General features: G+C 44.1%; 1 protein-coding gene across 3 annotated transcripts; it reads left to right on the top strand.

The window, feature by feature from the left end:
• The first annotated feature begins 9 nt into the window (after positions 1–9).
• Positions 10–27,424, top strand: tp53bp2a (tumor protein p53 binding protein, 2a). Of its 3 annotated transcripts, XM_086121978.1 has the most exons (21): positions 10–88; positions 334–484; positions 10,755–10,902; positions 11,513–11,626; positions 13,587–13,657; positions 14,430–14,531; positions 15,209–15,383; positions 15,515–15,696; positions 15,945–16,109; positions 17,252–17,299; positions 17,825–18,029; positions 18,448–18,504; positions 19,590–19,679; positions 19,872–19,993; positions 20,084–20,450; positions 21,022–21,866; positions 23,049–23,186; positions 23,283–23,416; positions 24,209–24,375; positions 24,763–24,962; positions 25,482–27,424. In XM_086121978.1, the coding sequence occupies exons 2-21, from the start codon at positions 458–460 to the stop codon at positions 25,521–25,523; spliced, it is 3,399 nt and encodes a 1,132-aa protein (XP_085978104.1). In that variant the 5' UTR covers positions 10–88; positions 334–457; the 3' UTR covers positions 25,524–27,424. The 3 variants fall into 3 exon arrangements, with proteins under 3 accessions (XP_085978104.1, XP_085978105.1, XP_085978106.1); XM_086121979.1 differs by lacking the exon at positions 17,252–17,299; XM_086121980.1 differs by lacking the exon at positions 18,448–18,504.
• Positions 27,425–27,980: the final 556 nt, after the last annotated feature.

The raw sequence follows: 27,980 nt of genomic DNA, 5'->3' as shown, positions 1-27,980 counted from the left end.
CATATCATTCTGGGCTCGGCTGCGAGCAAACGGGTGCTACGATTCATCAAAGCGTACTTTGTGGCTCTTTACCTTCGTCTTTTCACGTGTAAGTCTTTCCTCAAACGCGCTCAATACAACCGAATGTGCTTTGATAAACAATCCGTGTGTAGCAGCGGTGATAAAGCATTTTCCCCCCCAAAGGCGTTCATTGAGCTCGTAGCGAATGTGTGCAAAGTTAAGTCGAAACTTTCCTAGCGGAGGCCATGTTATTGGTAGCAACAGGTCGGCAGTGGAGGTGAGGTTTTTGATAACTCGAAATAATATATGCATTTTTTTCTTTAATGGTGGCAGGACGGTGGAGGTTACGGAGAGGAGAAAGCCGCCTTGCCCAAAGCGGCTTCACGGTCTGTGCAGGGATTAAAGTCGCTCCGCTTTCGTCGAAACTGCCAGTGGTGCGCATTCATGCTGGAGCTAAATGCGGTACGAAGCTAAAATGATGCCGGTGAGTTCAGTAATTTTCTCCCTACAACTTATTTTTTTTCGCGTTTATAATCCCATTTTTGATTGTCAAATTGCACAAAACGTTGCCTCAATTTGATGTGACGAATGTGCAGACTGCGGCTGTTGTGTCTTTAATGTACGTTGTGTGGTGTTTCAACTGTAAAAGTGACCTGACTTGCTGTCTTTACCTTCTGACGTATGCTACTGTTGACATTCATCTTGGGACGTTTGACTAACGGGTGGGGAAGAGCACACTACTCAGTTATGTCATGTTTTTCTACAATATAATTCAATACAACTATTCAAGACACTAGAATCTCAAACCATCTGTTCCCCATCGACATGAATGGACATTGCATTGTGTCCACACTCCCCGCCCCAAAACACCTCCAAATTTTGTGTTTGTCTTGGAAAAAGAAATCCAATATTGTACTTTAAAAATAGAATAATAGCATAATTAAATAGAATGTAAATAATGAAAGAGTGTGCATTTTCATTAAATGCTGCAATTGATTTCATAATGCTGTTCCCTCTGAAGCTCACACATTGGCCTATGATTTTATAGTATTTATTGACTGGGTTTCAGCGAATTCTTAAAAGTTTTAAAATGCATTTTTAATCCATTGAATAACAGGGCTTTTAATTGGCATTCGAATGCCGTAATCCTGAAAAAGTCATACACTAATTAAACACAAGACTTATGATTGTAAATAGTTTCAAACCCTCAAATAAATGGTATGCCTGTTGTGGTAATAGCACACATTCAGAATAGTGTAACCAACAAAACTGATATGGCTTTTGTTGGGACTCTTAAAGGTGGTATTTTATTGAGTGGCGAATGCTTGAGAAGGCAGCAAATTAAAAAAATGTTGGATCCTTCCAAGTTTTCTGATGTGTGTTGGAAAAAATCGTGGGATTACCCCTGTCTTTTTCCTGCACTGCTGTCTTTATTTTGACACCTTTGGATGTATTTGTATTTTTATGTTCTTTCTTTCAACTCCGAAGGTGCCTCTGAAATGCTCTCCGCCTTCTCAGACATGCCATGTTAGTGCAGTTGCAGCTCACATTGGCCACTTGCTGATAGTGTGATGCAAGACTCCAGTTGAGCGCTGACAGGCAAGACAGACCGGGTCGGTGTAAACTTCTAAAAATGATTCAGAGGAAGGTCCAGATTTGGGTGCGGTTATGAGATTTTTGATCCATTGACGGTGTTTGTATTTGAATTTATTTTTGTTCCTTTTCCAGTGTGAGGGGTGAGTGGAATTGCTACTTTATGTGTAATGTCCATTTATTGGTTAGTTCCTGCTGCTGCTTCCGATGGATGTGGGCTAATGTTAGCGTTAGCTGGCGCTAAATTGGCCCAGTGCATATTGTCATACGTTTCTGTCTACCACAGTTAAATGACCCTTATATCTGTTTTAATTTCAAAATATATTCCCCATATTCAAAATGTCCCACATGTTGCACTCCTAAGGATTCTCTTTCCTTCCGCTCGAACTGGTGATTCTAGTAAGGCACCTCAATCAGTGAATGAATAACTGTTAGCGGCGGCAAGGAGGTTGCGTTTAGATGACTTCCTCCCGGCGTGTGACCTGCGCCCGCTACTACCTCGCCACAGCCTTTATTGACGTGTGGATGACCATAAATATCGGCATCCTTTCAAGATTGCTTTCATTACCGAGCACATTTGCCTTGAGGCTGTCAGTAGTTGAATTTATACGCAAGTGTTTAAATGAGATAGAGCCCCTGGGTTTTGCCTGATTAAAAAAAAAACAACAACACAAAACGGCATCTGTACGCCACCTCCATGAGAGGTATTGTCTCGAAAATGATCGTGACCCGTGGCCCCGCTTGTACAGGCTAGCGAGCTGGAAGAGAATACAGTGTTGTAATTGCTTCCCAGGATTGTCAATGGCGGGGGAGGGGCTTCTTTAGTGAACACAATGAGCTGCAAATACTCATCAGCTGTGTAATGTAGAGAGCGGATTGTGTGCGACTGTGCTGTCGCAACACGGCAATAAGTGACAGGCACCCTGTACTTGAGGCAGACTCGCTGCTAATCACGTTTGGCATCTCGTTTCCCAATTGGCAAATTTACAGAGGACAGAAACTGTTTTCAACTAAAACAATAACATATCTGTTCATAACGCATTTGATAAGTTGCTTTCTGTACCAGTCAGACTGGTGCTTTACCTATTGGTGGTGGTTCACCAATACACTGAGAATGTTGACTAGCTCAACAACACTGTTAGGAAGTGCGTGTGAAACGGCACGGAGCAGCCTCTTCAAAAACGCTGACATTGTTGGCACATGGCTGCCATGTAGCGACCATTTTCACGCGCTACAGCAGCATTTTTGCCGTGGTCAGTTGGCCCTGGGCGATCATGTCCATATTCTCTTTTACAAAGGGAATGGGCTCATCTATAAATATAAATTTGGAGGTAAATATTGATTGAATAGACTAAGCTATGACAAGAACCAAAGTAGGGCTCAGTCACCCAACCTCTTCCTCATTCTTCTCCCATGAAAGGAGCAGCTTACTGTATAGAGCAGATAGAACACACTGTTGTTGCATATTTGTCCTTTTTTTGATGCCAGACCTCATCAACACGTCTCCGGTGTGTTATGTTGGTGGGAAAATGCGTGTGTGTGTTTGCCAACAGAAACCCGAGTGCGCTGTCTCTGCAGCCTTGACAAGGCTTCGTGTTGGTGTTGTGTGGATGCTACGTAAGCATGTCGTCACTCGGATTGATCGACGGCAATGTTTTTGACTTTTACCTTCAGAGGAGGAGGTGTGAGACTGACTTATGGATTGCAAGGGGATAATGATGCTTTTGTTGTTTGTCAATAATGTCGTCTTGGTGCTGACTGCCGCGGTGGTGTTCTCAGCATACAGCGACGCACTGGCTTGTTTTTTTGGGGGGGGGGGCGGAGGAGCTTGTGCTTGTCCAACTGCTTGTAGTACAGAATTTAGCGTCCAGGTGGTACAATTCCAGAGGGCATTGTGGCGGCTCTGTATGAGGAAACACAAGGAACATGGAGGGAACTTGTCATTTTAGGTCCGTGTTCAGGTCTTAAAGCGTTAACCAGACGGGCGATCGATCACTGGTGATGTTTGCCTTGGGCATTTTCGAAGGATTGGTAAAAGCGGAAAACAAATGTCCTTAGATGAGTTCCTTACAAAACACCAGGAAAAAATCACTTCTCAGAGAGAACATGGACTAAAGGGGGTAAAAAAACAATGAGGACACAAAGGTTAAATGACCATTTTTCTTCTTTTTTTTTCATGCACAACTCTCATTTATTGTGCAAAAATGTAATTGCAGCATGTATTTGTTACATATTTTTATGCTTTAGGAAACATTTTTGTCAATTTTGGTTGCGTGGAATGAATTATGGCATTTAAATGGAAAAAGCGTCTCTACTTAAAGATTTCTCATTAAGAAATTTCTTCCAGAACCAATTAATTTCGTAAGTAGACCACTGTAGTACCACTGTATACTGTTTTCCATTCAATGGCTGGAGATGAGACCTTGCTTTGATGATACTTTAAGTAAAAACAGGCAGTGGCACGTTGTAACAGTTTCTTGATAATCTATGTCAGGCTTTAATTAGTCATCAAGGCAATTTGTAAGACACGTTGCCCCATCCTGTTTAGTTCATCGCCACCTGATGGATGATAATGTAGACCAGGGTTCAGAGAAGACAAGAAGTCCATTTGGGTGGAGACTCACAGTCCCATCTGGGCGCTTTCTGCTGCCGTGCCTTTTTTGAAGGACTCATGATGACATATTGGAGCTGTGACAACTCTGAAAGCTGTGGCGGGGACAGCTGTGGCGGCCACCGAGGGAAACGCTACTGCAGTGTCTCACCACCGAACAGTAATCACATTCGGAGGTGACTCTCCGAGCGACTTGATTAATTCGCTTACCTCAGCTGGAAGCAAAAGTTTGCGATGAGCCCAATAAGATTACCCTCCAGAGGGATCTGCAAGGAGGTGACTTTTGCAGTTGCTCCCTGGTTTTTCCCCCCTCCGAGGCTTTCGACTGAATTTTGTGCATCCAAGTGTTATATGCTGTAACAAAATATGGATGGAATTAGCACAGTCATACGTAAGCTACTGCGAACACGATTGACACCTACGAACCCAACACGCAGACTGGGTAACGGTTAGCCAGTTGACAACCAGCCGCTAGCATGCGATTGTAACGGGCAATTCTTCAATGTGATTCACTGACTCCCATGTCACTCACCAGGCCTGGCCCCACCCTGATAAGCCACAACATCAGAATTGGAGCCTCGCTTGATACCTGCACATATTTTTATATCATTGAAGAATCCACACGTTCAATCCTAGGTACATATTCATATATTTTTTTTTTAATTTTCACGTGGTAGAGTTATAGAGGTTCTGAAAATGACTGGCACTGATTCAAAATACAAAATCAAATTTTATCCGATTAATCGGTAGAATAATCAATTATAAAGATTCTTCTGTAGCTCTGCAGATCTCTGGTGATTTTTTTTTCCTAGCTCTTCCTCTCTTGTGTCTGAAGTATTGAAGCAAAATGGTGGGTTGACATCAACCCACAAATTAGTACGAGGCTCAGCAGACGGAACTCCGCCAGTCTGTAAGAGGCCATGGCCAGAATGGGAAAGCGTGACGCATGAAACTCACTAGGGTTGGCATTTAGTGTTGAAACTAATTGTCGCATCTAATTGTCCGATTGTGCCAGGCTGCTGCAAGTGTCGTTTGAAAGGGCTGGCTCCACCGTCAGCAGTAAAAGTTTACAGATGGGACTTTCGTAATTCACGTTGCTGGCAGAATAGCCAGGGTCTAGTCAGCCTCACCCTTCATTTAGTCAGTTGAGATAGACTGCAGCCCCTGCACCGTACGCCCACGATTAAGAGAAAATGCGTATCTGCATAAATCAATATTGTTCCTGATACTACAGTAAAAAGTTAACTTTCTCTTCCTATGTCCCAGTGAGTTGAATACAAAGAACTAATTGAGAGCACAAAAATGTAGCCCGGCACAGATCGACAGCCCGGATAGCTTATCTCACTTGGACCAGTTTCCAAATGCCAAATGACGATAACAAATTCCTTCTTACAGCCTTTTTTTTTTTTTTTGTCCTCCCTAGCCAGTGCCAATGTGGAATGCGAGAGGATGACCTTACATTTGCTGCTTACTCTGTTGTTGCAGAGTAACTCAATTACAGAGCCATCCCCTGTGGTCTGGCTGTCCCCCGCAAATAGGAAAGTGCCCCGTCAGAGAGGCTTCATCGCTCTTAAAGCAATGTGCGACCAATCACATTTGAACAATGGTCTTCAGAGGCGAATTGACCCTGACAAGGAGAAAGAGGGCTTCACGGCTTGACATGTGGATTGAGATTGATGCCGGCGCTTTTCAATCCACCTGTGTTCGAACTGCAATTTCAAATGGCTTTCAAGCTACGGATCATAAAACATAAATCATTCGCCAACTGCACTACGTGCGTGCAACCATTTTTCTGCTGCACATAGCTGAATCATCAGCGGCAGACTGCTACACTCCTGCAGAGCGAGCGAGCATTCCTCCCCCTGCTGTGATTGGCTGTCGCTGTGGTGTTGATGTTTGAAACTCTGATCATCTCGCAGTCAAAACAACAACCGCGCTTTGAAGAGCCCCGGTTCATTTCGGCGTGCGATCAGTGGCGTCTGTTGCAGGGCTTACGTATGACTATAGGGCCAGATAGCTCTCTATATGGGACACGGTGGAACTCTGATGAATTCCTCAGAAGTCATACACTCGTGCTAGCGGTATACAAACAAGAAACAAAATTGCTTTTCGATCCACTGAAAATCTTGAATATTTACATACCTGCCCAGAAACGTGAAACGAAAAGAGAGGAGCGCTATTGTTTCTCGCGTCTGATTTGCTTATTTTATGAACCCTTTGTAGACTTGGCCCAGCGCCTTCCACAACATTGCCTGGTCATGTGACCTCGTAGCAATAAACTCCATCGACGGTTGGGATATGACTGAGAATATCCACAGTGTAGGCCCGTTCCATCATTAGGCTAAAATGCGCTATAATGAGCAAGTTCACGTGTCAATGTTAGCTAATTTGCACATTGATCACGTCACATGTTATTGAGCACCCAATTGAACGACGGGATGATCGGTAGAAAACTCTCGCATGAAAATATGCGCAGCCCTACTCAGAGGCACACCTTTGGACAGTTGCCATATTTTTCAACTGCTCTTTGCCAGTTATTTGTTGATATGCAGACCACATTCCATCATGATCAAACTGGTACACTCATATTGACAACAGAATCCCCCAAAAGGATGTACGGAACCAAACCAAACTGCAGCCGACATGGCTCGACTGGCACCAAGCTCTGAACAATGACCCACGCTGACGCTTTCATTCACCACAAGCTCAATGTGACACAAAACCTTGGCTTTCCCTTTAGCAACCAAGAGAAATTGCTCTGGTGTCTTTCGTGTTCCTCTCACTCATTGTCAGTTCAAAAAAAACAAAAAACAAAAATCTGCTTTGTAAGAACTTCACGAGAATGCACACTTGGAACATTAACAGTATTAATGATTCGTCAGCTGCTGGCACAGTCACTGCCCCATAGAATGTCGTCAAGCCCAGTTTAATCTTACCGTTGTAATAATGAGGCAGTAGCCTGGTGAGAAGATTTTATTTTTTTTTGTTATATATAGCAGATTAATTTAATCCTCGAGATGTGGTTGCAATGTATCGCAGCTCGACTTTAAGAGTATCTACCCCACTGAGTTCAAGCCCACATGCACTCGCCGTGATTGTCAGTTTGTCATTTGGAAGCTGTCATAATCAGTCCAAAATGTTGGGAAATGAGTGCTGCATCTGCGATTATGTTAGAACTCGTATCACGTTCATAGTGATACATTCCGCTTCTTCGCTCGGCCTCAGGTCTCGCCTCCCGTATTTGACTCAGCAGTCAGTTGTTTGGTTACCTAAGGCGGTGCGTTCCCGTAAGTTCTCCCGTTTGTTTTGATAGCGTCAGCCAGTTGAGGTTATTTTGTTTTTAAATGGGAACGTACTGTTCAGATGAATGTTAGCATGAACATTCTTGGGCCAAGAGCAAATAAATGAAGAAACCATAACATTTCATAAACTACGAATGTGGTAACTTGTTAATCAGATGGATAATATTCAACAAGGATCAGGAGTCAACAGCTAACTTTAAATAAATTATTACGGATGACGGTACAAAAATTTACTCAACTGTGGCCCAAAATCCAAGGTACACACTGTATCGTGGGTTCCCTCCATCCACCCCTATTTTCTAGGAGCTAATCAACCAGACTTCCAAGCGTGCTGGTCTAATACCAAAATATTGCGGGTTGCTTCTTGGTCACGGAGAATTGGCATCGCTGAAATTCAGAGAGATGTGGATGTCTTATTTGGTTATGCACGTACTGCACATACCTGCAGTGCCCTGCGTCAAATATTGACTTGCTCAGTACAAGATCATTTTGGTTCTGGTACATTACCTTCAGTGCGGAGAGGAGTTGGCTTTTCTGCAGGCACCCCCCCCCCCCCCCCCCCGTGCCTCCTTCTACTGTTTTCTCACCCTCAACCCTCCCTTCCCCTCGCCGTCTTGTCTCTCCTCCACTCTCCAAATATTAACAGGGTCATTTGAATGTCCTACATTGCTGGGAAGTTTTGATGATGTCATCTGCTCGGCTGTACCTGGAATCGCGAGTAAAGTCAATCCAACCGCGAGCGTAGCGCATTCGTCGTCATGGTAACTACCCAACAATGGTGGTGAGCAAACGGGAGTAGGAAATGGTGGGTTTTGTCATCATTCTCATGACCCGCCGTTGTTTATGGCTCCCTCGCCGGCTGCGTTACGCCTGATGACTCACTAACTGATTGGCATTATCAATGGGGAACCGGGGGGTGGGGGAGGGGGGCTTTTATATGCATCCGAAGGGAGCAGACCATTTTGGTTGTGTCATCCACTCACCTTTCGCTGTGGAAGACTTGGTGCTAGTTGCTAAGGAAACGTGACCCACCCCCCCCCCCCCCCCACCGCGTCACTGATCTACTTGAAGGTGAAAAGGGGAGGATAAAGCCACTTAAGGCTGTGTCACATTTGCCCTTTCTTGCGGCGTAATTATAAAGGCAACCCCAATACTTTTGTTTCTGTCGAATAGCATTGGCCGCCTTGCATACCCGCTCCCGTGAATCCTATTGTATGTGTGACCTGGCTGACCTGATGTGTTTCCACCCCCGTGGGCTGCAGCATACTGAGAATAGAAAACATTTAACAAACCCGACCCGGGTTTCTCAGGGAAAATGACGAAACACGATGGACCACTTCTCCATAGCAACAAAATATAAACCGGAGCCTGATGCAGCATGGCACTACATACACTGCTTTTACTTAAGCCTTATCAAAGCTGCCAGTCCTACCGTGTGGTCAGATGACATCTGAGAGCATATTCCTGTGTTGGTTCCAAAGCCTCTTAAGCATTAGATTAGACTAGATTCTGTTTTATTGTCAGGCCACGCCACTATTAAATGCAGTCTTAGCGGAAGTGTACAAAGCTTTTAAAATACTAAGAAATGTACACAGAGAGACTTTTTTTAAAACGAGTGTAACAGCAGCGCAGTGTGAAATAAATGCATATATATGCATCCGTCAGTAGTTGCATAACTATATCGTGCGTGTGTATGCCTCTGCTCATGCTTATAGTTGCAGTTCACACATTTTTTTTATTTTTTATGTCGGGCCTACTTTAGGCTTGTTGTGTCGCGTTATTGATGACTTTGGATGGCCCTTCACTGCCTTTGACACATCTCTCTCGGCACCCCTGTATTTTTGGATACGTGGCAAGTGCAAAGGAAATTTACCAGACCATGTTGGAATGTGATCAGTTAACCAGTCATTGTCTTTAAACATGGTAAAGCAAAATGTGGCTCATTAGCTGAGGTTATAAAAAAAAAGTTGTGGAAGAAATATTTAAATAAAAACACAGGCTGTTAGCTACCGTGATATTGTGCCTTAGCTCCTGGCGAGGCAGTGAACAGCCGTTGTTTGCTAGGGGCGCGGTCTTGGCCCTGCTGAAATATGACGTGCACCCGAATAGGTTCGTGGTTGCCTACAGATACCACAAGATGCCAGCAAAGCACCCTCTTCTATTAGACGAGACTATGGCGTGAAGAAAGGAAGTTCTTTCCCCTCACTTCAGTGTGGTTCCTTGGCACCAGGATGCCACCAGATTTTATGCGTGGGTTCACTGTACTTCACAGTCTCCACTTTGCTTCAGTGGCCTTCATTGTCTTCTCAAATCTATATTTTATTTATTTATATATTCCTTTGTTAGCGCATCTCTTTCAAACTGATGCGTTCAATTCCACTATTGAAGCAGAAAAACAGTTACCCCCAAATCGAGACACTAGGCCTTAGCTAAGCCGGGGAAATCGTCACAGTGGTGTCAACACTAGTTAGCGGATGCATGGCACCGGGTGAAATGGAATTTTGGAAGCTGGCCTCTGATTTCTGTGTTGACACAGAGGAATGCACGCCGGCCTGCCGATACTGCTATCAGTGAAGCAAGACACACACACAGAAATAAGATGCTTCCACATTGAACACCGGGTTCTTATGCTTCTGTAGTAGTACCTCGACTTGTAGAGGTTACCAAGTAGCAGCTAGCGTGGCAAAGAAGCCATTGTTTATTATTTTCATTTTTATTCCCATTTCCAGTTGAAGTTTAAACATAAAGGTGCGATCGTTACGCATTTTTAACTAAGCCACATCATCTAGAAAATTCAGCTAGCTTAATTTTAACTCACGATTCAAAATTCCACAGACACGGTATCAAAACTAGCATCAATATTTCGGTAGTTATAACGCTCTAGGCAGCGGATATTTGTACACAAATACAGTGCGGAAACATGTACCTGGTGGCCAAGGCGCACACGATAAGGATCACAATGTCATTAGCCATTGAAGCGTGAACTCATGCACCAACCGCTTAATACTTTACTGAAGAGCACTGTTTTTCTAAAAAACAAACAACAACAACAAAAAAAACCCCACACATTACTGTTGATTATTGGGCTGGAACGGATTCATGAACTTGCCATTCATTTCAGTCAGGAACGATGATTTGAGACAGGAGTGTTTTGATGGTGGTCAAGGAACAACTCAACTGGAGGCACCACCGGGATTGTATGTGAACGTTTTTGTCTAATGTCACCTCTCTTGTCTCTTTGCCCTCAGATGTTCCTGACTGTTTACCTCAGTAACAATGATCAGCATTTTACTGAGGTTCCCATCACTCCGGATACGCTATGTCGGGACGTGGTGGACTTGTGCAAGGAGGCGGGCGAGACCGACTGTCACCTGTCAGAAACGTGGCGTGGATCCGGTGAGCGTTACCTTCTTCATGTTGTTTCTGAGAAGGAGCCTAAAGGGATATTGGCGACGCGTTTGGCTGTATGGCAATTTGTTTTTTCGAGGCCTCTTCATGCTCTCAAATGCAAATGGATTCCATAATCTCCATGACAAACCCAAGCACACAGACCCCTTCTAGCATCTTAACCATTCCTGAGACGCATTCCCATTTGGAACTGAAGGAGGTAGTTGCGTCTGTGTTGCCACGGTGACGCCATGCCAATTATCATGTTTGAGGACTTGCGCAAGTAGCGTGAAGGGGTAACTGCTCCAAAAGCCATTTTGCAATGCAGAGCGTTCTCTCCTTTTTCGACAGCGGGTTGACTGCGACGCATTATGATATGAGGATATAAGAATGGCTTGAATCAATTGATACCCGAATGGGTAATGAATGACGTGGCTCAAAATCGGCAAGGGTAATTGACAGCACGTCAATCATATTCCATGATGTCATTTGAACCGTACACTTAAGACGCTGATGGCTTTGATTCCGTCACCATACTGAATGAATGTGACGTGTCGTTTATATGTGTTGACTTGGTGCTTCGGACCCGAGTTAACGTTACTTAACCTCTTTGTTGCAGAGCGAGCCGTAGGGGACGGAGAGCGGATGCTAGATGTGATCCAACGAAGGGGACAGCACAGGTCGGATGTGCGCTTCTTCCTGCGTCACAACCGGGCCCCAAATAGGGAATCTGGTAAGTGTGCCCACCCAACCTTTGTTTCTTCAACTCACAGAAGTAGAAAATTACCAGTTTAATCCAGTAAAGTGTCCCCCCCAAAATATCTTATATGAGTCTCGATGGACACACATCAAAAGTCGGTATCGCAGCTGCCCAATGTAGAATATTTGTTCGATGACCACGCTTGTAACTCAAAACACTCACTGAAATGAATGTAAATACAGTTACACCATTCCAGCAGTAAATAAAAATATTGTCCTTTATAAAAACAGAGTAATGGCATACTTGCAGTATATAGAATGTAGAGCAATAAAACAATTTTTCCTTTTTTTTTATTTAAATTTTTTTTTTTTTCTCCGATCAATGAAGAATGCGCTGCTTTTTCTGGTCTATAGCCCCTGGTCACATCGGGGCAGTATAATATATGGATATCCATAAAGGATTGCTCAGTCATTGGCGGCATTAAAGCTCATTCTTTGCAGAGGACGAAGAATGTATGCCTGTCAGTATTCTTATATTAACCGCATGTGTTTCTCCAAGGTGTGTGTTCAAAGATCCATGCGCCCAGTGTTTTACCACTGTGTTACGGATACTATTAGGCTGTCTGTGGCTTCCGCATTATGCGTTTGCCTTAGTCTGCAAAGTTATCTGGTTATAGTAAATACACACACCGTGTAGTAATTTGTTTTATGGATACGTTGAAATCTATTATTATTATCTATCTATTATCTATTATTATTATTATTATTATTATTATTTGACAGTGAACTGCAACTCGGAATGGCAGTAAAGGTTTTTTTTTTTAAAGAATTGCACACCAGCTGCCAAGTGAATGGCTTTGAGTTGTGGTCACTGCAAACATACAATGCTCGTATCTGAAATCTGTTCTCCCAAGTCAACGCAAAACATGGTCCAAAACATTGACTCATATCCCCCAAAGACTCTGAAGTGGGGTCACTCGCATCTCAAGGCACCGCTTTACGATAGACTTGGTGTTGTGTTCCCGTCTGAGCGGGATTTAGAACACAAGGGTCCCAGTCAAGTTGGCATAAGCTTGTTACCTTTCTGTTTTCCTTAAGAACGCCGAAAACCCGAGTATTTTTGGTGGTGTGCGATCCTCTCAGCCCCCAGTTGCGTAACTAAGCCCCTTTAGCCCCCTCACCACTTGAGTCTGGCCGAGAGATTAGACGCTTCTTTTCTCTTCCTGTTATCTTATCCTGTTATCTTAGCCTCTCTTATTTTCCCACAGTTTGGCTCAGTTCTCTCTTGGATTCACGGCACTTGTCGCTTCATGCCTATTCTTCTCATTTTTAAAGATAATTCTAGTCGATTTGTTGTTGTCGGCGGTGTCATCTTTCCCAAACTAGATCTTGGATCATTTCCCTGGCTAAGCAGTTGAATACCAAGAAGGCAAGGAAGCACAGATTCAGGAATGAAAACATAATATTGGCTCTTATGTTTACCTGTCTGTCTATTTTACACGCATGATACTATGTCAAGGGCCGTCCAAAGATATTATGCAAAGATTTTAACTGCAAGCCCCCCCACCCCCACTCTTCAGCCGGGAAAAAAAAATCAAGCAACTTGTTCCGGCAGTCCATAGCTTCCTCATCCCTCATGTAGGCGAAATTATACTTGCTTGACCCGCCCACCAACCACTCGGCTACGTATGACGTGAAATCCCGAGACTGCCAGTCACAAAGAATGCTCTTGTTTCCCCGAGGAGGGGGGGGGGGAGAGAGATCATTGAGCAGCAGCCAGGCTTTTTGGATTGCTTCCTATTGATGTGCATCTAGTACCGTACTGCCAGCAGCCGCGAGATAACGCAGAAAGGCGTGTGCGTTTCTGTGTGTGCACCCTGTGTTGTTAGGAGTGTCAGAGCTGCCTGTGAAGGGGAAGGCGCAATTACAGGGTTTTTTTTTGTTTGTTTGTGTACTCATGTCTGACTGGGTGTTCCACCATTTTGCTCCCATAGGGGGGTCCAGAGGTTTAGAGCCAAAGAGAAGTGGCATGAAAGGCCCCTCAGACAGAAGGATGGAGAATGGGGTGAGTACCTGAATTTCATCACTTTTTTTTAAAACAACTAATCTCAACTTGTTCAAAAAATGTTGGATTGAAGACAGTAAGAAGGACCTTGATCTGCTACTGGGTGAATTAACAAATTGAATCATTAAAATGTCTGCATTTTTTTTTTTTAGATCTTAGAAAGCACTGAACCCATGTAGTCGTCCCTCATTGAAACCACATTGGCTTTAGTGACTTGCCATTGTCTTTGAGCACATCATGTTCAGATAAAGTATGTGACCCGATATCTCGTTTGAGTATTCAACTATGTGACCCACAATCTCATTTCTCTCTAATGTGCAACGAGGGAACTCATTAATCCCGAATATAAATGCAAATTTGAAATTGAGTGGGGGGCGCGTGTACAAAGACTTGCTTGTTCATGCACTTAACCTCCAAGGTCTGCTTGACTTTCAAGTTGTTCTAATTCCATGAAAGAATACCAAAAGTTGTGCAAACGTTACCTTGAAAAACACTGTTCATGAATGAATGAATATTTTTATTGTCAATTGTCATGCATGGTTTTAAGTAGCATTTTTCACATTCATCCCCCGTAACTAACTGTCTTACACGTGTAAATGGAATATGTAAACACTTATTGGTTAATGACCTTTGATACATTTTTTTGGCATTTGTATTCCACTTTGCCCCGTGTACAAGAATTCAAAAGGTGTCATAAATTCAATGCCTCATTTTGACAATGCAATGTTGATGGTCGGATAAACAACACCGCCTGGATTATTTTTTTTTCCAGGTGTCAACTCCCAGGATGGACATGACTCTAGCCGAGCTGCAAGAAATGGCAGCCAGGCAGCAGCAGCAAATCGAAGCCCAACAGCAACTCCTGGCTTCCAAGGTACAAACCGGCGCGAGAGAAGGAAGATGAAAGGCCAGACTGGGGCTGGTTGAGATGATTGGATATGGAGGATGAAGAGCTTAAGTGGCGGCGGTGGTGGTGGTGGTGGCGGTGATAAAAGTAACGGCAAGCAGATAGGGAATAGTGAGAGGAGGTTAAAGGAGGGTAAAAAAAGAAAATGACGATTTTAAGATAAGGAGGTTGTTCTTCACAGGTCCGATGAATTGCTGCAGGTGATTTTATTTTATATTTTTAAAGAACCTGAGATGCCTGAGACACATGCCTCATGCATTCTCATGAGACATGCGCCATGAGTCTTGTTCATGCTCTCAGACAAACCGCAGTAAGATCTAATAAAATACAAGATTTTATACTACACCTTTGGATATTACTCCATTCCGTGATGACTGATACCAGTTTTTTAAAAACGTTTTTTTTTAACAAACCTTATCAATTTCCCTCAACCCGCCATTTCTGCAAAACTGTGCATCAGCCAAGGAATGCAAATTCAAGCAATCATCTGCACTCACCTCAATTCTTTTTTTTAAACTTGTAAATGCTTGCGTTGAATCAATGCTTCTCGGTTTACTAGACGCCCCCCCCCTTTTTTTTTTTAAATAAAATGCAAATATCTGTACTTGCAAGAGTGTGAGTGCCTTTGTCACCTGTGCCACCAGGAGCAGCGACTGCGCTACTTGAAGCAGCAGGAGCAGCGTCACCAGCAACAGGCCTCCGAGCAGGAGAAGCTGCAGCGCCTGCGTGACAACATCGAGAACCAGGAGGGTCGCCTCAAGAAGGTCCGAGCCCTCAAGGGCCAAGTTGAGCAGAAGCGCGTCAGCAACGGCAAGCTCGGTAAGCTCTCAAAAGCAGCAGATGTTGTTGTCATGTATCTTCTAATGTTTTTACATCAGCGCGCCATGTTGGACATGGATTTAGAAACACAATTGGCTGTTGTTTCCTCACCCTTCCTTTTTTGTGTGCAGTGGAGGAGATCGAGCAGATGAACAACCTCTTCCAGCAGAAGCAGCGAGAGCTGGTGATGGCCGCGTCCAAGGTGGAGGAGCTGAGCCGACAGCTGGACTTGCTCAAAAGCGGCAAAGTGGATAACTTCCACGACAGCCAGAGCTCCGTGGCTGAACTGGACCGCCTCTACAAGGAGCTGCAGGTGCGTGCTTGGAAAGAAAAAGCAAGACAAAGCTTTGACAAAATCTGTCAATACGTTTGGTAGTTCAGAAGGAGGAAAAAAAAAAAAATCCCAGAAGGGTAAAAAAACTAGCAAACCCTTTTTTTTTTTTTTTTATGTCATTTCCATTTGCATTTTGAAATCGGTGAGAGAGAGAAAAAAAAGAAATTTTAAGGCCATCTCAGTTCGGTTGAACTTCAGTGAGCCTGAACTCTTTTTGTGTTCGCCAGCTGAGGAACAAGCTCAACCAGGACCAAAACTCCAAACTGCAGCAGCAGCGCGAGAACCTGAACAAGCGCAACATGGAGGCGGCCGCCATGGACAAGAGGATCAGCGAGCTGCGAGATCGACTCTGGAAGAAGAAGGTGGCGCTGCAGCAGAAAGAGAACGTCCCTGTAAGAATGACTTGCATTACTCAGACGCCCTTGTACTCAAAAGTTTATAAGGCAGAACACAACTTTCTTCTCTGTGTAAGACTCTGCCGTTTGCTCCACTCGTGTTCCACATCAGCTTTTCTGTTGAGTCCCATTTGGAGGACAACACTCGCCCTGGCATGCCAGCGGACTTAGAAGTGCCCTGCCGACATTGCAGACAAGCCGTAATGTCAGGGGAGATGTTATCTTCTGTGGTTTGCAACAGGAAAAGGGCGAGATTGAGGATTTTTCCTTCAAGGGTCCACAACATCTAGTTTTGGGCGGGGGAAGAGGAAAACAAGCACCCGAGAAAGGGATTGTTGGAGAAATGAACATGTTAAATGTATCATCAATCATCACACAACTGTTTAGGGAAAGTGTGAAATAATAAAAAAAAATATACAGTATATTTTTTTCAATTCTGCCAAAATGTCATGATAGATGAATCTGAACCTTCTGGCTTCTAACATATTGTGATATATTTTAGTTTTGTCAGTTGTTTTGCATGTAATCTAAACGGATGTGGCGATTTTTGAAGCGTAGGCAAGAAGACAATTTCAGATTTTCTTTTTTTTTTTGAATGATTAAAATTATTCATAAATTTGCAACTGAGTGATTCTGCAATATTAGTATTCTGGTATGGTTTGACTAAACACCAACATGACTTCACCCAACGGGAAACAAATAAACTTTTCTATGATATGCTAATTTATTAGGATGCACCCGTTGGATTCCACTGAACCCTTCTAAAGTATTTTTTCCCCCTTGAAAAACCCCATTTATTTTTTTGCGAGCACAATAAAGTAGGAATAAAGTGTCTCATTAAGACGGGAGGTCCAAAAAAGGTTTGTGCAAGGAGGTGATTCACCCATCCTGCCTGGAATCACAATGAGTGGGCCTTTTTCACCTCCACACAAAGACTTTCTCCATCCCAAGCTGCTCTCTCCTGACATAACACATCCAGCTCTCTAAAGCTAGCTTTTCTCAGTGAGTCACAGAGTTTAACAGCCCAAGAGCAGGGGTAATACTTCATAGGAACTAAATACAAAGGCAGTGTTAGCTGCCCTATTTTTTTTTTTAAATTTTGAACTGCTGTTGCATGTTTGTGCTTTTGTTCTCCCAAGAATGGCTATCCCAGTAAAGAGAGGGCTTCAAAAGACACACAACCTCAGGTAATCAAAACTAGCGTCGGCAGGAACATCCGTTCCCTGTTTTTTCCTCTGATATCTGCAATTTGACTTTGCACAGGATTTGCTGGCTCTTAAAACAGAACAGTGATAGGTGTAGTGTGTCAGTTCCGTCCAGCTTTTCAGGGATAGTGCATGCTGACACATTGACATTTTGGTGTTGGTGTACTAATCCACTCAAATTGAAAGGGTAGCGAGTCATGGCTGTTTATTGGGGCGAGAAAAACTAAGTCTGGGTGCTCGTAAACCCAAGATAGCACTGCTTTTTTTTTTTTTCTTAAATTGAACAAATTAACAAAAGAATGCCACCTCCAGGCTGATTTTTAATGGCAGTCAACCTCGGCATGCTCGACACATTTCTGTGCTTTTACCAAACCATTTCAAACAGTCAGTGTCCATCTGATTTATGTTTTTTGGGGTCTAAAACTGTTTTGTTTTGGCTGTTCTCCTCTTCATACGGGATGTATGAATCCTAAATTATAATCGCATCTCTTATTTGCCGATCACCAGGTGCCTTCCGATGGCCCAGCCAGTCAGCAACAGTCAGGTGGTCCGTCTCGTGTGGCAGCTGTCGGCCCGTACATCCAGTCATCCACGCTGCCTCGCGGTGGCTCGGGTAGACACGAACTGCTTGTAAAACCAGCCTACCCGGACGGCACCTCCACCTTGCCGACGCATGATCAGCAGGGAAAGCAGCAGGGAAAGGCCGGAACAGGTGAGCGAGCATGGGATATGTTGGCTTTAAAGACCAAACCACAATTTCCCGCTTTCTCATTTCCATCCGAAATAGCCTCTTAACTCAGAAGTGGAAAAATTATGGCCCGTTCTTTATTTTCGGGTTTTAAACCGCACACAGTAAATTTAAAAAAAAAAAAAAAAAAAGATGTGCAATTAGATCGTTCTGGAGGAGTCCATGTTGTAACAATGGATATTTACACAGGAACATATTTAAATCTATGGATGACCTGGTCCCATCTGTCTGTAATAAAAAGTAGATGTCGCATTGGTAAAAAATTTGCCCATCACTACCTTGTTAACTAGTCAAAAATCACATGGCTATAACAATGATAACAATGACGTAGTCAAGCCTACAAACTAACTTTTGGCATTTGACAAGATTGCGCTGCCCCCAGCAGGAGCAGAGAGGTGTGACGCTTCCAACACGTGTGACGTCACTCTGAGCTCAGAAGGTAGCGAGTTAACCGCTTGGTTTGCTGTGAGCAACTTTTTTTTTTTTTTTGCAGTGACCTGTGGGCTTTGTTTAAAAAAAAATGTCGTAATTAAATGCTCTTCGTACCACTCTGGTGATATTGTTAAAAAATGTATATGCTGACCTATTATCTTTAATCAGTGCCACCGAATCTTTAAAATCGATTTGCTCAATTAGCTTCCTCCTCTAATTAGCACTGAAAGTGCCAACATAAACAGACATGGCATCTGTCAAGGCAAAGTTTACAGCTCCCTCTAAGAAAGGAAACTATATCAATCTCCCGTCCCCAAGCAGCCATTTTGTTGTCATCTACCAAGTTGTGGATTTGGATTTGGAAACTATTGACTTCTGTAGCATTTTAGGCCCTTGCTACAATTAGCTAACATTTCCTGCGCTAAGGCCATAATGTGTTTTTTTTTCTCTTTATTTATTTTTGTTTGTTCCCTTTGGAATGCATCTTCCTCAGAAGCCATGTTTTTACTTGAGCCTCTGAAAGAACTTCGAGCCAAGAGAAAAGGTAGAGGGGGAAAAAAAAGTCTTGTTTGGTGTGCTCCTCACTGGCTTTCTGTCGATATATTATTTTTGTGAGTGGTGAAAAGATGACTTCATATTCTCACGCGATCTGTTTGTTGCGTGTTTGTCTTTTGACGAGTGCCTTTGAAGCGCACCCCCCACCCCTCACACGGCCCCCAAATACTAGTTTCCTTCCACCTTGAATGGGTGAAGTGTCTTTGTGTGGATCAGATTATACCCAATGTGTTTGTATTTTTGAGAGAAAGTGTTCAGACTAATTAGATGGAAAGCTTCATGATTTATTAGAGTTAAATAGTCATGTTATCACTTTGTGCGTTTCTTCCCCAAGATATTGATAAATGCCACCTTTCCCAATAGAAATGAACAGCAACACTGGAGGAAAAAACCCCTGACTCAGGAAAAATTGCAAGCATTCAGTGCTAAGAAATAATGGGGCGTGGAAGCGTGCTCAAAATTTAGTGTGCCGCCTCTTCTACAAACTGCCTTTCCAAATTATTTTATTCATCTTCTGCTCTCTTTTGTGTCCTTCAGGGAACCAGTCATCGAAACTGGAGTCCAACGGTCATGTTCCAGCTTCTTCAACGCTTCCACGAATGACATCTCACTCCCACAAAGACCAAGGTAACAATCTCCACTAGTACAAAGTAGGGCCGGAATAGTTTCTGTTTTTCTATAAGCCGAGCAGGGAACAAAGAAATTAAATTTTATTCTAAGGTCTTACCACCGATGCCTACAAAACGGTGACCACCTTTCATCTTTAAATCGCATAGAGACATCATCATTGTTGTTGTTTTTTTCTGGTCTTGTGATTAGATGACACCGAGCCCAAAAGGGACAGGAAGGTGCGTCCATTTTCCATGTTTGAGCCAACCGAGGTTCCTGCCACCTCGCTTCGCAAAAACCAGAGCAGTGATGACTTGGTCAGGGATGCCCAAGTAAGAAGCAAAGCAAATATAATTTTCACCCTTTGCAAAAATACATTGTCACACTCTGACCTAACGGGTTTCACCTTCTTGTCATCTTAGTCTGCTCCCAAGGCGCCAGTTAAAGTCCCACCGCCCGTGCCTACCAAGCCAAAAGGCCCAAATGTCATCCCGTACGGCAAACAGGGCCTCAACACATGCACCTTCCCGAAAGCGAAGCCACACAGCAGCCAGCCCCATTCTGGCCACGCCCACGTGCCTCTCACGCCCTCCCAGAGCCAGACGCTCCCCCTGCCTCCAAAGCAGGACCCTCCGCCTGCAGCTACCGTGCGGCCTTTCACCCCGGAGCTGCCTTCCTCCAAGCCGCAGACCCTCGCCGCCAGCTCCATCTACTCCATGTACACTCAGCAGGTTGGCATCCAGGGGGCCCTCAGCAGGTCTCAGAGCCGCACCAACGGCTTTGTCAGTGGTAAGCCTGTCACCAAAAACATGTGACATACCGCGGACCAAAAAAATAAAAAACGGTTATGACATTTAGGGCGGCAAACTGGGTTGTATTTTGCATCCCACGATGCAGTTGATGGTAGTTAAATATGTCATTGTTCTTGTCAGAGGAGCTCTCACGCAAAACATGGGCATAATACCCTGGACTGACCGCTAGTCAAATAACAAGCTTTCATGTTCTACAGACAAGTCAGAGAAAAAGAGAAATATCCATGTGCAACACTTTTTTCTCTAGATTTATGCCAGTGATTACATTTTCAAATGAATCACTTCCTAGAAAATCACAATGTCTTCTCATGTGGTCCGTAAGGGCTACCTGGTGCCCACGGGCAGCATATTGGTGACCCCTGATTTGGATTCTTCAATAAACATGTTTTCATTGTCCTTTTGAGAGGAGCGAGGAGGAGGGAAGGTGGGCGGTGTACCACTGGTTGCCAGCCAATCATGTGGCACTCGAGGAAATATATTGAGGGGTGCATTCAGGGACTTGCCTTTGCACGACTGATAGTCACTAACACCAGATGTTTTATTTGCAGTGTATGGAAAGCCGGTGATTCCCAGTGGAGGCTCCCAACACCCAGAGAACCCCTACCTGGACCGTCGCTCCCCGGCGCTTGAATCCGAGGTGGACCACGGAGCCAACCACACGGGCCCTAGCCCATCTGAGGGCGGCCAACCGGAGACGGAGCGCATCCCGCGACCCCTCAGCCCCACCAAGCTGCTCCCGTTCATTTCCAACCCCTACCGGCACCAGAGCGACGGCGACCTGGAGGCCCTCAGGAAGAAGCTCTACAACGCTCCCAGGCCCCTGAAGAAGCGCAGCTCCATCACGGAGCCTGAGGGACCCGCGGGGCCCAATATCCAGAAGCTCCTCTATCAGAAAACCACCCTGGCAGCCATGGAGACCACCGTGATCACGCCGGGCACTCCCACCCTTCCTGGTGAAGCAGAGAAGGGCGCAGAGGTACCTATGAAGCCATACCTTCCGGGCCCCTCGAACAACACAGAGAACCACCCGTCGGATGCGGGACGATCCATTGAGGGGCCGCAGTTCCCAGGCGGGAACGTTCACGTTCCAGCTCCCGCTGAACAAAGCAGGCCGCCCTCCGCCATTCTGGCCGCAGAACACATCGTTCCGCCTCCTCCTCCGTCACACCCGGCCCCTCGCCCCGGAGATGCGCTCTTCCCACCACCGCCACCCCCCGCCAGTCTGGATGACCCGCTGCCCAACCTCCCGCCTCCGCCTCCGGAGAGCTTCCTGGAAGAGTTCCCCCCTTACCCGCCGCCACCGTACCCCAGTGGAGCAGAGCAGGACAGCCTGGGAGAGGACACCTTTAACATGAAAGCGCCCGAAGTCACTGGGCAGGTTGCTCTGCCCCCGGTAAGAACCAACACGCGTCTCTGAAATGCACACCCTAAATCTTTGGTTTGAATCCCTTATTTGATTTTTGGCTTCAACCCCCGATTTTAAATCGTAACCCTGCCTTGAAACATTACTTTAAAACCCCAACCATTGCTTGAAACAATGGCTGATCATTTGAAAGCCCTGACTGACCTTGGTGTAAATTGCTCATTTGAAAACCCGACTCCGTGTTGAGATCCTGGTTTGAAACCCCTACTTTGAGACAATAAGCCAGGCCTCAAGCACTGACTCATGCTTTGAGCCCAATTCTAAACCTCCACCGTGGCTTGTAGCCCTAATTTGAAACCCTGTTGTTTGCTTGAACTCTTGACTCACACATGAACTTCTAATTTGAAACCTTTAACCAATTTGAAGCCCTAATTCGAAATATTGACCCGCGGTTGAAACACGAAATCTTAACTTGAAACCTGAACACAGGTTTCAGTCTCCGTTTAAAACCCTACCCTTCACTTGAAACCCTGAACCCAGCTCGAGACCCCGATTGGAAATCCAAACCGTTGCATGAAACCCTGGCCCTTGCTCAAAATCCTAATTTGAAACCCTGACCCAAACTCCAATTTGAGATCCTAATGGGAAAACCTAATCAAGGTTTACATAACCAAAAACTAAATTCATGATATAAATAACTTGTTTTTTAAATAACTCCAGGTTTGTTGGTTTCTCAAAATGTTGTTGAGTCATCTGTCACGAGCTGGGTCAACGTTATATAATTAGATAATCCCCATCAAACGGTGCTATTGTTTCTTGGAAAAACACTCCTTATTCTACTTGGACAAAGTCGAGGTTCAGCCTACTTTTCTCCCAGATTTCCACACTCCGCCTTATTTGCTAAGACACCCTGTGTGTTAAAAATAAACCCCCCAGTTTACACGTCCTTGCGAATTGTGTTGGTTATACCCCACAAAAAGGCGACCAATTACAAATCAGTGTTGCGGCCTACGTCTCGACCCTTGCCCTCGCTTTTCTTTGTCCGGCTAATCAGGTTGCGTAACGCTCAATTAAAAGAGGCGAAGTTGTTTCTTTCAGCTCGGCTTCAATTGTGCAAAATCACGTACCGCCCTACTCCTCTCGGTTAAGCGTGAACGCGGCATAGAGCGGTCACCTCGCAGTAGACCCATTGCTGTGTTCGTTTCTGAACAGGGCAAAAGGACCAACCTGCGCAAGCTAGGCTCGGAACGGATTGACCACAACATGAGAGTCAAGTTCAACCCGTTGGCCCTGCTGCTCGACTCATCTCTGGAGGGCGAGTTCGATTTGGTGCAGAGAATTATCTATGAGGTAAACGCTCAAACCCAAAATGGACACCGTCCGTCTGTGTTTGGGGTTCACACTTTGCTTGAATGTTTTCCTGCCCCCCTTTGGCGCCGCGCTCAGGTGGAGGACCCCAGCCAGCCCAACGACGAAGGCATCACCGCGCTACACAACGCCGTGTGCGCCGGACACACGGAGATTGTCAAGTTTCTCGTCCAGTACGGCGTCAACGTCAACGCCGCAGACAGCGACGGATGGTCAGTTATTATAGCTCATCAATCCCAAATCAGATTTCCAATTTGAATTAATTTTCTCCCAGATTTAATATAAATCAAGTAGCAGATTAGAAAAAGATTATTCTGGGGGGGGGGGTTCTCTTCTGGGATTTGCTTTATTCCTCCTGATACCATATGAGCTTTGAAACTGTCGTTTTCTCAACAATAACATGAAATTCCACCTCCACAAAATAATGGATAATGTTAATACCAAAAAATGTTTTTTAAAAAATGTAATTTTTCAAAACCAAAAGGTATACATCATCATTAAGATTTACATTATATATCCGTGTTTTCTTTTATCTGGGAAATAGCAAATTCTTCAATGGTATCTTGACTTCATTAAATTTTGCTCATTTCAATGAGGATGTGTACCTTTTAAAAGGCGTGGCCTAGTGAGTGACATCTGGTTAATGTGAGTTGTCGTTTTTTTTTTATATATATATATATATATATATTTTCTTTTCCGTAAGCGTTAGTGACTGTGGCTCTCCTTGCTGACACATACATGGGTCTTACGGTACCTTTAATTCGCTTCAAGTTTTTTCCCCCATCCCCCACTTCATTGAAGCGGCAGCATTTTTGAAGCTTGCTGTACTCAAATTTTGTCCGGCTCCGTAAATTAACTGTTCATAACTTGTAAACCTCGTACCTTGGTGCACCTCTATCAGTCAACCACTCACACAAAATAAAGAAAATATTCTGAATGCGTACGATCATTGTCTTGCTTTTCCCACAATTTCTGACCCAGTCTCTCTTCTTCTCGGAGCGCAGGACGCCTCTGCACTGTGCGGCCTCCTGCAACAACGTTCAGGTGTGCAAGTTCCTGGTGGAGTCAGCCGCCGCCGTCTTCAACACCACATACAGCGATCTGCAGACGGCAGCTGACAAGTGCGAGGAGATGGAGGAAGGTTACACCCAGTGCTCCCAGTTTCTCTACGGTCAGTTGGAAATTACTTTTTTGGTTGACCTGCCCGCAATACAGAGAGGACCACATCATTTATTATAATCATAATGTATGTGCAGCAACATCCACAGGCAGAGGAAACAACGAAAGAGAAATAACGATTGCAAATTTAAACACCAAAATGTTAAACAAAACCATAAAATGAAAGTCTGATAGCTTTATGCTAACATATAATGAAAAATGGCATAGACGGGCGGGCTAATGGAAATGAGCAGTATGGTAATTATAAACCCTCAAGACAAACTGCTACCTTGGATACACATGGAGCCACCAAAAAAAAAACAAAAAAACATGACTTCAAGTTACATAGTATAGGTTGGTTTGTCCAGGGGCTAATTTTTGTGTGTACCTCTCCCTGCAGGCGTTCAGGAGAAGATGGGCATCATGAACAGGGGTGTGGTTTATGCCCTGTGGGACTTCACTGGCGAGAATCCCGACGAGCTGTCCTTCCGCGAGGGAGACTGCATGACCATCGTCCGCAGGGAGGACGAGGATGAAATCGAGTGGTGGTGGGCACGCCTGGGAGACAATGAGGGCTACATTCCCCGCAACCTACTTGGGGTAAGACAAATATTGAGCCCCTGAAGCCGGTTTTGCTCAGCATCATGAAATTCAGGTGTGTTTGTCTAAATAGTCACAAAAAAAGTCTCAAGAAGCCATGCCCAGAAAAGGCACAGGAAGTTGGTTGGTTTTGTTTCAAAGCAGCCCTGTATGAGTATTTGTTTCCCAAAACTGTTTCATCAGCACTCTTTGGATTCAGGTGCTAAATTTCAAACGCAATTCCAGTTTTGCTGAGCAACATGAAATTTTTGAGTAGACCCACAAAAAAGTCTAAAGGAAACCATGCCCAAATTGGCACAGGAATTTGGCCATTTTATTTTGAAGTCTCTCTTAGGAATGTTTTGCAAGATTTGGAAAGCCGAACTCCCAAAGGGTATTAAAAATGCTTTGAAGCACATAGGATGACAGCTAGGTCAAAGCAGGCACAATGTGGGAACAAAATGCGGGTTGGGAGGTCTTGCTGGTCATTTCTTGCATTGTTATTAATACTTGGGTGTCATCTTCTTTTACCTTTTGCAGCTGTATCCGCGAATAAAGCCACGACAGAGAAGCCTCGCCTAAGGATTCCTGCACATTTCAACATCAGCACACTAACAAACACACACAGACACTACTCGGTTCGTATATCGGTCTTTTGGTTAGAATTTCAAGATCTCAGGCTGAAGGACTCACAAAAAGACATAGAAGTGGATGTCGTCGTCTTTTATGGGTCAGACACCTGTGGAGAATTTGGCCATCAACACTGAACATTTTAAAGTTTAGAGGAGGTCAAATTAGACTCGCCTGTTAAGGTTGAAGCACATTTTAAGTTCACCCGGAAATTTCACATAGCCCAATGTCACTTAAGTTTTTGTGAGTGGCGTACACACACACACACACACAAAATCCGGGAAAAGAAGGAAACTGCTGCAATGAAGGAACACTAAAGCAGAGGTGGGGAAGCCTGCAGCACCATATGGGCCAGTTAGAGAAAATAACCCCGTCGAGGACCTGTTGGTAAAAAAAAGTTCAACATTTCATATTTGTTCATAATTTCAGTAAGGCGCTCCGAGGATTTTTTTATTTTTATTTTTTATTTTTTTTCAGACTCCCCACCCATGCGCAAAAATTAAGGATCAAATAATGAACACCTTTTAGCCCAAATGTGGCACTTTTCTCCACACTAACGGCATTTCTGGCCCAGTTCCACATTTTAAAAAATATATTACTATTTTCTGAAGTCCCAAAAATGACCAAAACTGTAGATGTAAACGCAATTTGATTTGACCGACCGTTTTTGTTGGTTTTTTTTAAACTACACGGCTGTTATGTTCAGTACAGGTGAACGCGTCAAATGCTCAGTTACCATGACAATCTTAAAGCAGAGGCTTGTTTCTAGTGTACCTTGCCTCTCTTTGGATATCCGCGCTGGAGATCTAAAGTCTCCTTTGCAATCTCTGTAAAATTATATTCATTGCTGTTCATCACGTGGCCGATGACGCCGCAAAGCCTTTGAGCATTTGTTTGATATCCAGCTTAAGATCCTTGCACTAGTATGCTCTTTATCCTCAAGAGTCACACAATCCAACACACTAGGCTAGTAGAACGGCTCACTCCTTCCTTCCACTGCTTTGGAACATTTCTGCACAGTCGTAAGATGACTACACACTAGTAGGACTGCTTGGCATACTTGTAGGACAACTAGTAAGGGAAAAGCTGTGCACTAGTTGTGACATGCTTGTTGCTAGCATGGGGAACGATTTGAGCTCATGTTCACTATTGGGGATATCGCGTCAATGCTGAAATAACTTTTCATAAAACAGTTGGATAATCACTTGAAGTCACTAATAAGCCAAAAGTCAACCTGCTAGTACACTGAATTGGCTTACTAGTGAGGGTAGAGAGCATACTAGTACCTGGACATTGAATAAATGCTCACACAGATTTCCCACATAGCCATTTAAGCATTTATTCAATGTCCTTGGTATCCAGCCTAAACTCCATGTACAAGTAGGACAGTCACACTACCAGTTGTGCTGAATTGTCTGAAATATTGAGGACAAAGTGTAGTGGATATCCTTAATATTTAATAAATGCTCAAAAAGCTTTCCATAGCCCTTGTGCTTTGGCTGAGATGCCACAACTATTGTATCATTGTGTTTCTTAGTCGCAAACTAGTGATTTGATGCCGCAGCTGGGGGGAAAAAAAGACGACTCCCAATTCTCGAACATTCCCCCCGCTCTTAAAGTAATGTACAGTGACTACCACAAAACCCGAGTTAAGATGACTTCACATTTTCCTAATTCACGGACTGTTTTCTCAGCCAAATCTAACAGAATGGAACTGGCATACTTACTACATGCATATCTCACAGTGCAAGATGTATTTATTTTTGTCACCATTGTTTCCTTATGCTGTCTCAATATAATCTCAAATGTACTGTAGTATTTTCAACATTTATAATAAAATACTTTGTACCACGCCATGCCTTCTGTCCCCCCCCCCCCCTAACTCACATTCACACCTCTTGAGGACAGTTAGGACGCATTAAATCATGACACCCAAACTCATTAATTCTAAACATTCTTTTCAATTGTTATAATAATTCACCTTTTAAGAAAGGGCAGCATTACAGAGCGATCATCTCTTCATTCGAAACATGAAAATTGACGTTGGCGTTTTATAGCCATGTGAATGACCCACTGGCTAAAGATCCATGTAAATTTAAATCCAATCTATAGTTGGCCAGCAGATTAATGTGGAAAAAAATTGTCCTTTCTGTCCCTGTATTCAGGTTATTTCAATCGGATGTCTGCCTTCAAAACTTGCTCATTAAGTATCAAGACTGATTTACCTCATCAGCAAATTCTGATTCAGAAAACCTTATTTATCCCCGTGGGGCAATTAGAGTTGTGTGAGAGCGGCTTATTGTAGAGACAGTCAGAGCAAAGGAAAAACAGGATGAGAGTAGAGCTGTAGGTTTAGCACTTGAGGTCTTGAGGTAGTGGTTCCAACAACAAAACAGTATTGCACAGTGG

The sequence above is a fragment of the Hippocampus guttulatus genome, chromosome 10, assembly GCF_054856545.1.
Source record: "Hippocampus guttulatus isolate MCC_2025c chromosome 10, RoL_Hgut_1.0, whole genome shotgun sequence".
Classification (NCBI taxonomy): domain Eukaryota; kingdom Metazoa; phylum Chordata; class Actinopteri; order Syngnathiformes; family Syngnathidae; genus Hippocampus; species Hippocampus guttulatus.
This window is presented reverse-complemented; position numbering and strand designations above follow the sequence as displayed.

Excerpts from the sequence above, each read along its gene's own strand:
- tp53bp2a (XM_086121978.1), top strand. The coding sequence starts at position 458 with ATGCGGTACGAAGCTAAAATGATGCCG. Across the intron at positions 10,903-11,512 it reads AGAAACGTGGCGTGGATCCG|AGCGAGCCGTAGGGGACGGA; the intron begins GTGAGCGTTACC and ends TCTTTGTTGCAG. Across the intron at positions 16,110-17,251 it reads AGCAGAAAGAGAACGTCCCT|AATGGCTATCCCAGTAAAGA; the intron begins GTAAGAATGACT and ends TGTTCTCCCAAG.